This window comes from Xenopus laevis, chromosome 5L, assembly GCF_017654675.1.
Source record: "Xenopus laevis strain J_2021 chromosome 5L, Xenopus_laevis_v10.1, whole genome shotgun sequence".
Lineage (NCBI taxonomy): Eukaryota > Metazoa > Chordata > Amphibia > Anura > Pipidae > Xenopus > Xenopus laevis.
In genome coordinates, this window is record NC_054379.1 from 45062735 (window position 1) to 45075192 (window position 12458).

The following is a 12458-nucleotide window of genomic DNA, read 5'->3' on the forward strand; positions in this document are numbered from 1 at the left end:
ATCCATATGCCTCATCCTCCCCTGTGGATAATACAACAATCCCCCAACATATGATTAAACACCTTAGGGGCCCTTAACAACAATTTCCAAATGTTAACAACCCCCAAGAACAAACCCCTAACAGGCTTACATTCCACAGGTAGCATAGGGAAAGCAGAGAATGGCACACACAAGCAGCACTGGGCAAGCAGAGAATGGCACACACAAGCAGCACTGGGCAAGCAGAGAATGGCACACACAAGCAGCACAGGGCAAGCAGAGAATGGCACACACAAGCAGCACTGGGCAAGCAGAGAATGGCACACACAAGCAGCACAGGGCAAGCAGAGAATGGCACACACGAGCAACACTGGGCAAGCAGAGAATGGCACACGCAAGCAGCACTGGGCAAGCAGAGAATGGCACACACAAGCAACACTGGGCAAGCAGAGAATGGCACACACAAGCAGCACTGGGCAAGCAGAGAATGGCACACACGAGCAACACTGGGCAAGCAGAGAATGGCACACGCAAGCAGCACTGGGCAAGCAGAGAATGGCACACACAAGCAACACTGGGCAAGCAGAGAATGGCACACACAAGCAGCACTGGGCAAGTAGAGAATGGCACACACAAGCAGCACTGGGCAAGCAGAGAATGGCACACACAAGCAGCACTGGGCAAGCAGAGAATGGCACACACAAGCAGCACTGGGCAAGCAGAGAATGGCACACACAGGGAGGGAAGGCAGAACAGAGCAGGAGACAGGGAAAGCTATCATTCTAATATGTACTACATACAGTGACACAGTGCTGGTGCCCCGTTATCTTTTTGAATAAGGTGTGAACAGGTGAACAATGTGGGCAGTTTCAGTCTGGGTCTCAGGTGGAACAGTATAGGCCTTTAGGATTTAAACAATAGAGGTTTCACAAGTGTGAACAATACAGGGGGATCACAGGTGTGAACAATACAGGGGATTACATTCTGAATTTGAAGTTTAAACAATGCAGGGCCAGTTTATCGCTGCAGTGATACCTTTTAAATCTTACATATAGTAAGCAGACACAGCATGTGGGGAGCCCCAGAAGGGGCCCTGCTCTGGGTAATTCAGCTTCATTTAACTCACCAAAAATGTACAGCATGTACTGTATGAATGTTTTGTACAAAACTAGACTAAAAAAAAAAGCTTTGCAACTGAATTAACATTAGACCAAATCCTCCAGAGATGGCAGGCCAATAATTTTAAAAGCTCTGTAAAATATATTTTAGGAAAAATACTATTGGGTCCAAATCCTACCCTTGAAGAAAAATAAACCGAAGATTAAACTAAACGTAAACAAGATATATCTCCAATTTACATTTAAACTAAAATATTTTTAAATGTAGGGATTCAGTGGGAAACTTTATTACCATATAAAACTTTGTTGCAGCCAGGTGGGTGGCAAAGATTTCTTGAAACGTTTCTAATATACAGAATGAGCTCCAAATGCTGTCGCCAAAGGAAGGGTTGTCTTTTCTCCCCATCTTTCCCCTGCTATGTTTATGTAAGGCTTATTCAGCTCAACTAAATAACACAAGGCAAAACATTCTTTCCCTGAAATTGCTGGCACCATATGGTGAGAGGGACAAGCTCAGGGGATGGCATGTGTTTCATCTTATTCAGTACAGAGATGCTAAGGGACAATATATATCTTTGCATCTTTGTTTCGTACGACTTTTGGACTATGTGCGGATTGTCCCAACATTTTTAGTGCCATGGCAATCGGTTGCACAATTATTTGTCGGACATAACTTTCGTACGATTGCCGCCCGTCAATTAATGGTCTGAGCATCGTGTGATTAGTCCTCTTTACTACCTTATATTAATCAGAATGGTTAGTTGCAGGTTCGTTCGTCTGATATAGTCTAATAATCTGCCAGCTTTAAAAAAGACTTTTCAGTATATACAGTATGTGTGTGTGTATATATATATATATATATAATATATATATATATATATATATATATATTGCATTATGGACCATATTTACACCAGCACCATGTAATATAAACATCAGATCATCCACTGACTTTACTACCTCCTATATATTCTTGGGGTTATAGGTCTGTACCATAGATTTGCTGCTAGCTAACAACTAAAGCACCCACCCTACAAGAATAATAAACAGAGGCTAACGTGTCCAATACCCTCTTTTTCCAATACATGTATTAGCGCATTGGACCTATAGCCAAATAAAAAGATAGCACCAGATACATTCTTCAGGTAGGCTGTATTTTCATTGACTAGAGTTGGTGTACAGATTTATTACTTATAATGAGATTTACTATTGGCCCAACATAATTCTTAGTAAAATGTTCATATATACATTTGGGACACATAGAGTTAAAAGTGATATTTTTGCTTCTCAGGAAAGGAAAAGTTACTGCCCAGTAATATTTTTTATGCTTTATTTACCACCAATATATATCAGCTTGGACTTGATCCTAGCTTAGGTAGCATAAATCCATAATGGTAGCAAAAATTATATTAGGTTTATTTCGGAGGTTATTTTTCAAAGGTCAAGTTTGTGCGATTTTCTTTTTTACCTCGAATAAACTCACAACTGGAAAGTTTGCTTAGAAAAATGTCAAAACCTGATTAAATACAACTGGGGTGAAAAACTTGAATACTCAAATTGTTTTAGTTTAAAAGCACAAACCACTGAAAAGAAAATATCTTCAAATGGTTCCAGGGACCTTTGCCATTGACTTCTACGTGACCTCGAAAGGTTTTAGCTGGAGTATTTTTGCATTCAGGTTTTTTGCAGCTTTAGGACATAATAAATCTCAAATTTTTTCTGTTTTTACTGGAACTACCCTAGAAAAACTTAAATTGTTCGGGAAAAATACAACTCGCCCTTTAATAAATAACTTTATGTTTAAATGTATTTAGTCGGTAAAGTATGGACATCCAAATTACGGAAGGATCCTTATCTGGAAAACTCCAGGTCCCAAGCATTCCATATTAGTGTTTTTTTAGACTATACGATTCAATTGGAGCAACCTCTTTAATGGTTAGAATAAAAACCCAATGCCACTACTGTAAGACATCAATGCTAGGAGCTGAAACATTGTATAGCATTTTATACAAAACATTGTATAGCAGTTCACATTTCTGAAATGTAGCTTGTTGAGTTTCCGTCCCAGCATACTTACATCCACACCATTTGCTCTAGACTATAATGATTTTGTATGAGACTATGGCTATGTTTTCTAGTTCTAAAGCTGTTAGTGAGCTACCCCTCCCACCAATTTAGCTTTGCAAGGTATCAAACAACTTCGAATGATTAGTGACATATGTTACTCTCTGCAATAGTAATGACTGGAGAAACTTCTTATTCTAATTTGCTCTGTTAGAACCTAAGTACTGTTCCAAATAACATTACCAGCCTTCTCTGTTAAGAGATTGATTCAGCATAAGCAGGGTTTTAAAAATATTGGGTTAAAGTATTACCTCTTTCTAAGCCCTTCCTATTGTTCAGAACATTCCTTCGGTATTTATCTATATATATGCACCCAGTGCCTAGGGCAGCAGCTTTTGGAGGACAGCCGATGGGTGCCTAAATAACTGAATACATTTTTAAAGAAAAATAAAAGATTTTTGTTTGGTCAAAACTGTCAAACTCGACTAGGGAGTTATTCAAATTTGATTTGAGTTTTTTTAAAAAAAAACTTGAATTCGATTTTCGAAATTTATCATACTCAGGCCTTTTAAGAACTCGAATTTGACTATTTGCTAACCTAACAACAGCTGAATTGCTGTTTCAGTCAATGGGAGAGGTCCAGGGATCAATTTTGAGTTGTTTGCAGCCTTCCTAACATTCAAGTTTTTTTCAGAGAAAAAACTCCAATTGAGTTTTTAAAACTCCAATCAATTTTTTTAAATAAATTTCGTTTGGTCGAATTTCGAATTCATGGGAACTTTTTAAAAACTCGCATGAATTCGAAATTCGACCTTTGACAAATGTGCCTCTAAAATCTGTATTATACCTTAAAGGAATTGTTCAATATAAAAAGGTAACTATATTAGAAACATTTTTTATTTTGCATGGTTTTTATTTTATCCAGTTTTTATTTTTACACGGAACTGTTCCTTTAAGACGTGTTCTCCATCAAACCTAAACGTATTCATCAGACTTCCAGTTGGTGAAGCGTGATTCATCACTCCATAGAACATGTTTCCATTGCTACTGACTCCAGTGAGGGGATCTTTTAGAGCAATGGTACACAAGATAGCATTTCTCTGTCTATGTGATTTCCAGCTCGAAGTGTGGGCAGCAGAATAATCCAAATTGTCTGGATACTCAAACAATGATTGCCTGGACCCATATGGTGCACTTGTGGTCAATTGTTTATGGCTTGGTTATGAGGCAAAGAATGCTTTCAAGAAATAATTGCCTGACCTCGGAGTCCATTGTTAGGGTCCAGGCAATTTAACTGAATGTCTGGGCAATTTGGCAAGCAGTGAAGAAGAACAGAAAAACCTGAGTAGACAATTGCTTATAAAGGGATCCCATATATTATATAGAATCTTGTGTTTTCCGGTTAAAGGGTATTCTTGCAATCTGAAGTATTGTGTTTTAAGGCTACTAAAGGGAATTCCCCTTGACAAAGGCTATTATGACAAAACGTTGGGGTTAATTTTCATTGCCGGCAAGTGCATCCGCTGCTTGTAGTTTCTTTCTGCCTTGATTTCACAAATTCTGTGGTATGTATCTTTATTTGATGACATTGCTGTATATAAATTTTTTATTCTGACAGAAAATTAATGACCCATCTTTTGCAATGTATTGATTGATAATATATGTAAAAATGTTCTTATATTTCATACGACTTTGTATTTGCAGCCTTTTGTGAGTGTGCAAACCCAAAATTCGTATTATTGTGCATATTTTTTACTTTGTGGGGAGTATTTTTGGGTTAAATGCACCTCGTATCTATGTGACTCTAAATTAGGGATGCACCGAATCCACTAATTTGGATTTGGCCGAACCCCTGTATCCTTCGCGAAAGATTTGGCCGAATACCAAACCAAATCCGAATCCTAATTTGCATATGCAAATTAGGGGTGGGAAGGGGAAGACAGTTTTTAGTTCCTTGTTTTGTGACAAAAAGTCACAATTTCCCTCCCCGCCCCAAATTTGCATATGCAAATTAGGAATCGGCTTGGCCGGGCAGAAGGATTCACCAGAATCCGAATTCTGCTGAAGAAGGCTGAATCCCGAACTGAATCCTGGATTTGGTGCATCCCTACTCTAAGGGGCAAATTTACTTAAGGTCGAATATCAAGGGTTAATTAACCCTCGATATTCGACTGTCGAAGTTAAATCCTTCAAATATTGAAGTCGAAGGATTTAGCGATATTCGTTCGATTAAACGATTCGAAGGATTTTAATCCATCGATCGAACGATTTTTGTTCGACCAAAAAAAGACCTTCCCCATAGGCTAACATTGACTTCGGTAGCTTTTAGGTGGCGAAATAGGGGGTCGAAGTTTTTTTTTAAAGAGACAGTGCTTCGACTATCGAATGGTCGAATAGTCAAACGATTTTTAGTTTGAATCTTTCTATTCGAAGTCGAAGTCGTAGTCGAAGGTCGAAGTAGCCCATTCGATGGTCGAAGTAGCCAAAAAAAACATTTGAAATTTGAATTTTTTTTCCTCTATTCCTTCACCCGAGCTATGTAAATGGGCCCCTTAATATTGGAGTGCCCTCGCTTGATTATTGATTATGTATTTTTAAGGCTACTAAAAGCCATTAAACTACTAAGTGAAAAGCAACAAGAAAGTTTTGCCATGAATATCCGTAAAAAAACTGAAGCATTGCTTGTTTAAATGTTGGAAATCACAATTCTATATTTTAGCGCTTTTTCAGATTTCCAGATAGCAGATCCTATAACTATACCTGGAAGCAGGTAAAATGTATTAATAGATATATTTGCCAAGGATATTTATTGAAGTGCAGCTATATTGCTATATTGAATTTCAAAATTAGACTTTAGATCCCATTCGATAAATGTGTTGCAAATCCATGGCAGCTATGTGTTGGATGGGCGTTGCAAAAATCTTTTGCAGTGAGACAATTTTCAGGAAAATGATTCTGCTGGGGGCCAATTCTTTTGCAGTGAGACACATATAAGCTGGATAACAATTCTTTTCCAAGGAAATAATTGTCAAACTATTTTTTAAAGAAACACCTATACATATTACTCTTTACAGTTCTTTTGGTGAGAATTTAAGTTCCATCAACTGTGACTTCTTTGGTGATTTTTACACTTTAGTAAATGGGGCCCTCCATGGTGTATTTTGTTACTACATGCAGAGTTTGAATACTTGATAAAAAGGCAAAATTAGTTGCCATTTTGGTGGCAGATTTTTATGGAACTTTAGTAAACAGAGCCAACAGAACAAACAGAACCTTTCCCAGTATTTTCAGTATTGCTTTAACACATACGCTATCCACATATATAAACATTTAAAATCTTTAGACTTTTTTAGATTTTCCAAGAAATCAGTGGTCCATAAAGATGTTTCGACTGTTGCAAGCACAGTGTTATGCCGACATGATGAATCACACTTGCGCCATTACTAATACTCACTTACCATCATTTACAACCACATTCCCTCACAATTTCACACTGAAAAGCTGGGGCAGTCATCTTTGTGTATGCATGTGTCCCAACATGGCTGCCTGCTATGGTTGCTACCTGTCCAATATTTTACCGAACTAGCTTGTAATATACCAGCCAAGGCCGGGGCCAGAATTACAAGTTTACCTGCAATATATCTGCCAGTAAAATTGCAGTTACTTGTCATTCCGCCCCCAGCCTGACACAAATCCCTGCTTTCAGAGGGGATAACTCACAGAATTTTTGGTGATGGACCCCCAATCCAATCCGCCCTCTTTTGTGGAAACACTCTGCCCCCTACATCATGTCCTTGTCCCATTGATGTCACTGGCCCACCACTTCATGGTCTGCCCTGGCCACTTTCAACATCGGCTGGAATTATTTAAAGAAAAAGGTGGCAACCCTACTGCCTACACCTACACCCTAGGGCCAAACGATCGGATCAGAATGGAGGAAATATGGGCAGTCGAATCACGAGACCACATCAATGAACAGATGCAGCTGCTATCCAACTGAATTTCAACCCTGCCTGATCGACATCTGGCTGACTTTCAACCAGATATCGATCAGAGATGACCGTCGGATGGCCCCACACACGGGCGAATAAGCTGCCGACTCAGCTTTAATCGGCCCGTAATGCAATGGCTTCACAAAATATACAATTTACTGATGTGGAAATGTAAGTGGTATATGGTTGTTCGGGGTCAATGAGCCTGGTAACAAAAAAAATGTTAGGGTTTAGTTACATTCTTTTATTTATTCATTTTGATTTTAAAGCAGCTCTTTGGTTGCTAGGGTAATTAAGTCATAGCAACCACTGCAGAACAAAAAAAAACTAAATATTTAAAAAAACACAGACAAATTAAAAATAAAGAACCTCTTCTGTTGTTTTAGATTGCTGACGTCTACACCATAATATAAATTAATGTATAGGTAGGTAATCAACCCATTTTCATAGAGAAGTTCACTTTTAGTATGTCATAGATTAGCCTATTCTTTGCAAAATTTTAGAAGAACTTCAGCTTTACTTTTTTTAAAAATATTTTCCTTTCTATTATGTCTGTTTTAAACTTGCAATTTACAAATTGCTATCTGGTTGTATGGGTCAGTGGCTTCAGCAACTATGAAATTCATTTTCTAAGACTGAGTGCTTTCCAACTTGTTATCATGTAGTGGGCCAATTATTTCTCATACATCATTAAATTAAAATGATGATTTCAAACAGTGAAGTCTATGGAGCCTCTGAGCAGACTGGGGGCCACAAAAATCCTTTAAAGGACCACATCCAGCTCACGGGCCTCCTGTTCTAAGAGGTTACGGTTATTACATTTTACTGCTTATCTTCCTATAGAGGCCATGTAATACTTAGCTTTCATTCTGATTTCACTCAATTTTCCCCAAAGGACAATACCACTTGAATTGATTTTCAACCCGAGTGCTTTATAGCTGCACAGGTGGGCGACAAAACACCAAGAATCAATCCTCTTTAATTTCAATAGTAATTGCACTCGTGAGTCAAATGTCTGTTGAAGACAAGTGCACATGCCATGTCCTGGTTATTGCCATTGAAATCAATGGGGAGCTATTCTGTAAGTTTTGTTACAACTACATTGTCCACTCAAAATGCCCAGAATCCATTCTGTAAGCCACTAGCCCTAAAATGTGAATTTTCAGTGTGTACTGTATTACATAAAAACGGGAAACAGAAATGATGTCTTCTAGTATCTAAATGTAATTTATTTAATTTAAATTCCTTCATTTTAATTTCATTTAATTAATTAAAATGTATGTAAAGGTGAACAACCTCTTTAAAACCCATTTCTCTACATTCTCTACATCATACTAAAAGTTAATGTAAAGGTGAACAACCACTTTAAAGGGGTTGTTCACCTTTAAATTAACTTTTAGTGTGATGTAGACATTCTGAGACAATAGGCAAATGGTTTTCATTTGTGATTTTTAACTAATTTAGCAGCTCTCCAGTTTGCAATTTCAGCAATCTGGTTGCTAGGGTCCAAATTTCCCTAGCAGCCATGCACAGTTTTTTTTCAAGAGACTGGAATATAAATAGGAGAGGGTCTGAATAGAAAGGTGAGTAATATAAAGTAGCAATAACAACAACCGTGTAGCCTTACAGAGCATTTGTTTTTTGTAGGGTCCAGGCCCAGATTTGTGAAAAGGCCAAAAAGGCCCGGGCCTAGGGTGGCAGGATTTTAGGGAGCGGCATGAGAGATGATGTTTTTTAAAATTTCTCATGTGCCAATTCCCAAACGCTCTGGACCCAATGATGAAAATTTGCACATGTGCACAAATGAAGAGGAAGGGACAGGGAAGATGAATGGCACCCACAATGTAAATCCAGTCCTGGCGAATAAATTCGCCCATCACTAAAGGTGAATTGTCTCTTTAATGAGAAAAAAATAGATGAAAGGGATACTGTCATGGGAAAACATGTTTTTTTCAAAACGCTTCAGTTAATAGTGCTGCTCCAGAAGACTTCTGCATTGAAATCCATTTATCAAAAAAGCAAACAGCTTTTTTTTATATTTAATTTTGAAATCTGACATGGGGCTAGACATATTGTCAGTTTCCCAGCTGCCCCCAGTCATGTAACTTGTGCTCTGATAAACTTCAGCTTAAGCTGGCCATAGATGTAAAGATCTTTAAAGGATCTTTTCTTTATCGTGAGACCACGATTATCTCAAAACGATCGTTTAAATGTACGATGTGTCCATTAACTAAAAAGACCTTTTCAGCCGATACTGCCAGCAAAACTGAAGGGTAGCTGCCTGCTTAGCCCTGCAAACAGAGATAGATTGCACTGGTCTGATAAAGATTTTTTAACCTGGCTGATCAATTTTCTGAAAGATGTCGGATGAAAAATTATAAGATGTATGATCGTTCGAATACCACTAACTTCACGATAATTTGACAGATTGGTCGGATTTCACTAAAATCGGTCGTTCGACAAAGAAAAATCTTTGCGTCTACAATGGGAAGGTCACCAGATAGCAGCTCCCTAACACAAGATAACTGCTGCCTGGTAGATATAGTAAAAGCCAAGTCCCACTGAGACTGATTCAGTTACATTGAGTAGGAGAAATAATAGTCTGCCAGAAAGTAGTTCCATCCTAAAGTACAGGCACAAGTCACATGACTGGGGGCAGCTGGGAAACTGACATTATGTCGAGCCCCATGTCAGATTTCAAAATTAAACATAAAAAAATCAGTTTGCTCTTTTAAAAATTGGAGCAGCACTATTAACTGATGTGTTTTAAAAAAAAAAAAACAGGTTTCCCATGACAGTAAAGTAGTCTGTTAAGGCCTTCTCTCTGAAGCAGCAATGGATTTTACACCTTTAACCACTTTTCTGGTGCTGTGTTTGTATAGTAGTTATCCCTGTAGCTTAGAGCTGTAATTAAAGTCTCCAGTATACAAGCTCATTGCTCCCCTGGACAGTTGTTAAAAGGAAGAGCTAATTACTTTTACTGCCGCTTACAGTATGTTAATTCCACCATCAAGTAAACCCAATTTACTTCACAGGGAGATAAAAACTGCTTAGCAATCAGCATTATACTGATCACTAAATTGCCCTCTTCCAGGGCAGAACACAGCCCATTCGAAGGTATTAAAGTGTTTTCTTTTTTAACGTATTAGGGAAGGGGTGTGGAATAGTGAGAGAACAATCAAGTGGACCCTTCCCCTTTAAACATGTGTCTCTTTGTAAGTGCTATAATGGTAGGCAAGGGTTTCCACAGAGATTGAGGTTTGAAAAGTGAGCATGCCGGCTAATAGCGTTGGTCACAGGCTGGACTCCCGACATAAAGCCACAGCATAGTCCTCAGAGGGTTCCACTGTGCTACACATCTCACTGCTGAATGTGCAGCTTTGTTCCTTTCTGAAAGGAGCTTGGGTAGCTGTAAATATGTCTGGGCAGGGTGAGAGAAGCTGATTTGGAGCTGGGGACTGTACTGCTGCAGCTGGTGGGAGGGCTGCTGCAGGGGGAGGGGAGGCTGGGCTATTCACTTTTACAGTTTCAAACAGGTTGCCTATCCTCTCCCCACTCTCATGGCTGAAACTTGCCTTGTGCACTGCTGGAGCTGCTCCAAGTCTGAGCTTTGTCCTCTGCTGCCTGGCTGCTGAAACTTGCTAAGGATCCTGGATCTATTTTCCTTTTTATATATATATATTTATATATATTATATATGCCAAATGATTTCTCATTTTCCAATGAGCCGTTAAAGGGCAAGCAACCTCTTTAGCTGTCATGCACAGAAAAGAAATTCGCAGTATAGTCGATTCATTTGCAAAGGGGCGCTCTATACCTTGGTGTGAGGGATTGCTGTACTTCTAGGAAACCATGCCAACTGGTAAGTACAATCACATTATGCTTCATTTTCTGTTTCTGGACTGTCCTGTTGAGCTGTCTATGTGCAGGTATGGGATCTGTTATCCAGAATGCTTGGGACCCAGGGTTTTCCAGAGAAGAGATCTTTCTGTATTTTAAATCTTCACACCTTAGTACTAGAAAATCATTTAAACACAACAGGCTGGTTTTACTTCCAATAAGGATTATTGTATTTATATCTTAATTTGGGTTGTTAAAAACATTTGGATAATTTAGATAAAATGGAGCCTATGGGAGACGACCTTCCTGTAATTTGGATCTTTCTGGACAATGGGTTTACGGATAACGGATCCCATACCTGTAATGTACCATTTTTCTACTAGTAGCCTTTGTAAGTGCGGCATACATGAATGTTTGTTTTGAGGTTTAAACAAAGACTTAAGGTGGCCGTACACGTAGAGATCTGCTCATTTGACAATTTAGTCAAACGAGCAGATCTCTCCCCGAGGTGGGCGATATCGGGCTGATAGGCCCAACGATCAGATCATAATGTAGGCAACAGAGGTGGTCAGATCGCATCAGCTAACAGATGCGGCCGCGATCTGACGGGATTTCTAAACCTGCCCAATCGACATCTGGACAACTTTTGGGCAGATATAGATCATGGAACCCTGTCGGACGGCCTCATGCAGGGGCCGAAGAGCTACCGACTCAGTTGGCCCGTGTATGGCCAGCTTTAGCCATAACTGTTTGGAAGGAGATTCTGCAGCATGGCATTCAGAGTGTTAACCCCAACAGCCACCAGCTATGATGCCTGTTGCAAAGCCATCACCAAAAAGTGCTGTTTAAAGAACAAATAAATAGTCCTAGTTATATGTAATGCATGCATTACTAGCAATGGGAGAAAATAAACCTGTCCTGCAGCATATTCATTACAGACCCACACACGTGCACACAGTATTTGCATATCTATAAACTCCAGATTGTGCTCTGCGGATTCCTATTGTTCAAACAAACACAAAAATCTTGGAGCCAAAGTATCTTCCATGCACAAGGGGATTAACAATAGCACAGCTGTTCCTCCTGATCCTGGCTGCAGAGCTCAGCGCTGGCTCAGATAAGGACTTATTAATTGTGCTGCAGCTGGTACATTAGATTGTCAGCATCTTTCTATTCTCAAAGTGGCAGCATATTCTGCAGTTTAGCACAAACCATTACTGAGGGTTAACTGTCTCTTTACCTCAATGGGCCCTTTCCCTTGCATGTTAATTGGGCTTAACTGTTTCCTAGTAAAATATAATGGAGCTCAGGGTGAAAAAGCACACGTGGAACAAGTCTGACAATTCACACACACAATTCCTATTTGGCTTGTTTGGTTTTTTTTTTTTGCTTGCTATTCCTACAGGTTGGGTTGCTGATGGGTTCCCACGCTTTCCAATGTAACAGTGTGTTGCCAATTGCTCTG

General features: G+C 39.2%; 1 protein-coding gene across 3 annotated transcripts in view; it reads left to right on the forward strand.

Annotated features, from left to right (window-relative positions):
• plekhg1.L (pleckstrin homology and RhoGEF domain containing G1 L homeolog) overlaps positions 1-12458 on the forward strand; it is a 141648-nt gene that overhangs the window by 72727 nt on the left and 56463 nt on the right. The window contains exon 1 of one of the 3 annotated variants that reach the window (XM_018262981.2): positions 10316-11015. The exons of the other annotated variants lie outside the window; for them this stretch is intronic. Within the exon in view, the coding sequence (XP_018118470.1) occupies positions 11006-11015 (10 nt within the window). The 5' untranslated portion in view covers positions 10316-11005. Of the gene's footprint in view, positions 1-10315; positions 11016-12458 lie in introns of those variants that run through there. 3 annotated transcript variants of the gene reach the window in all.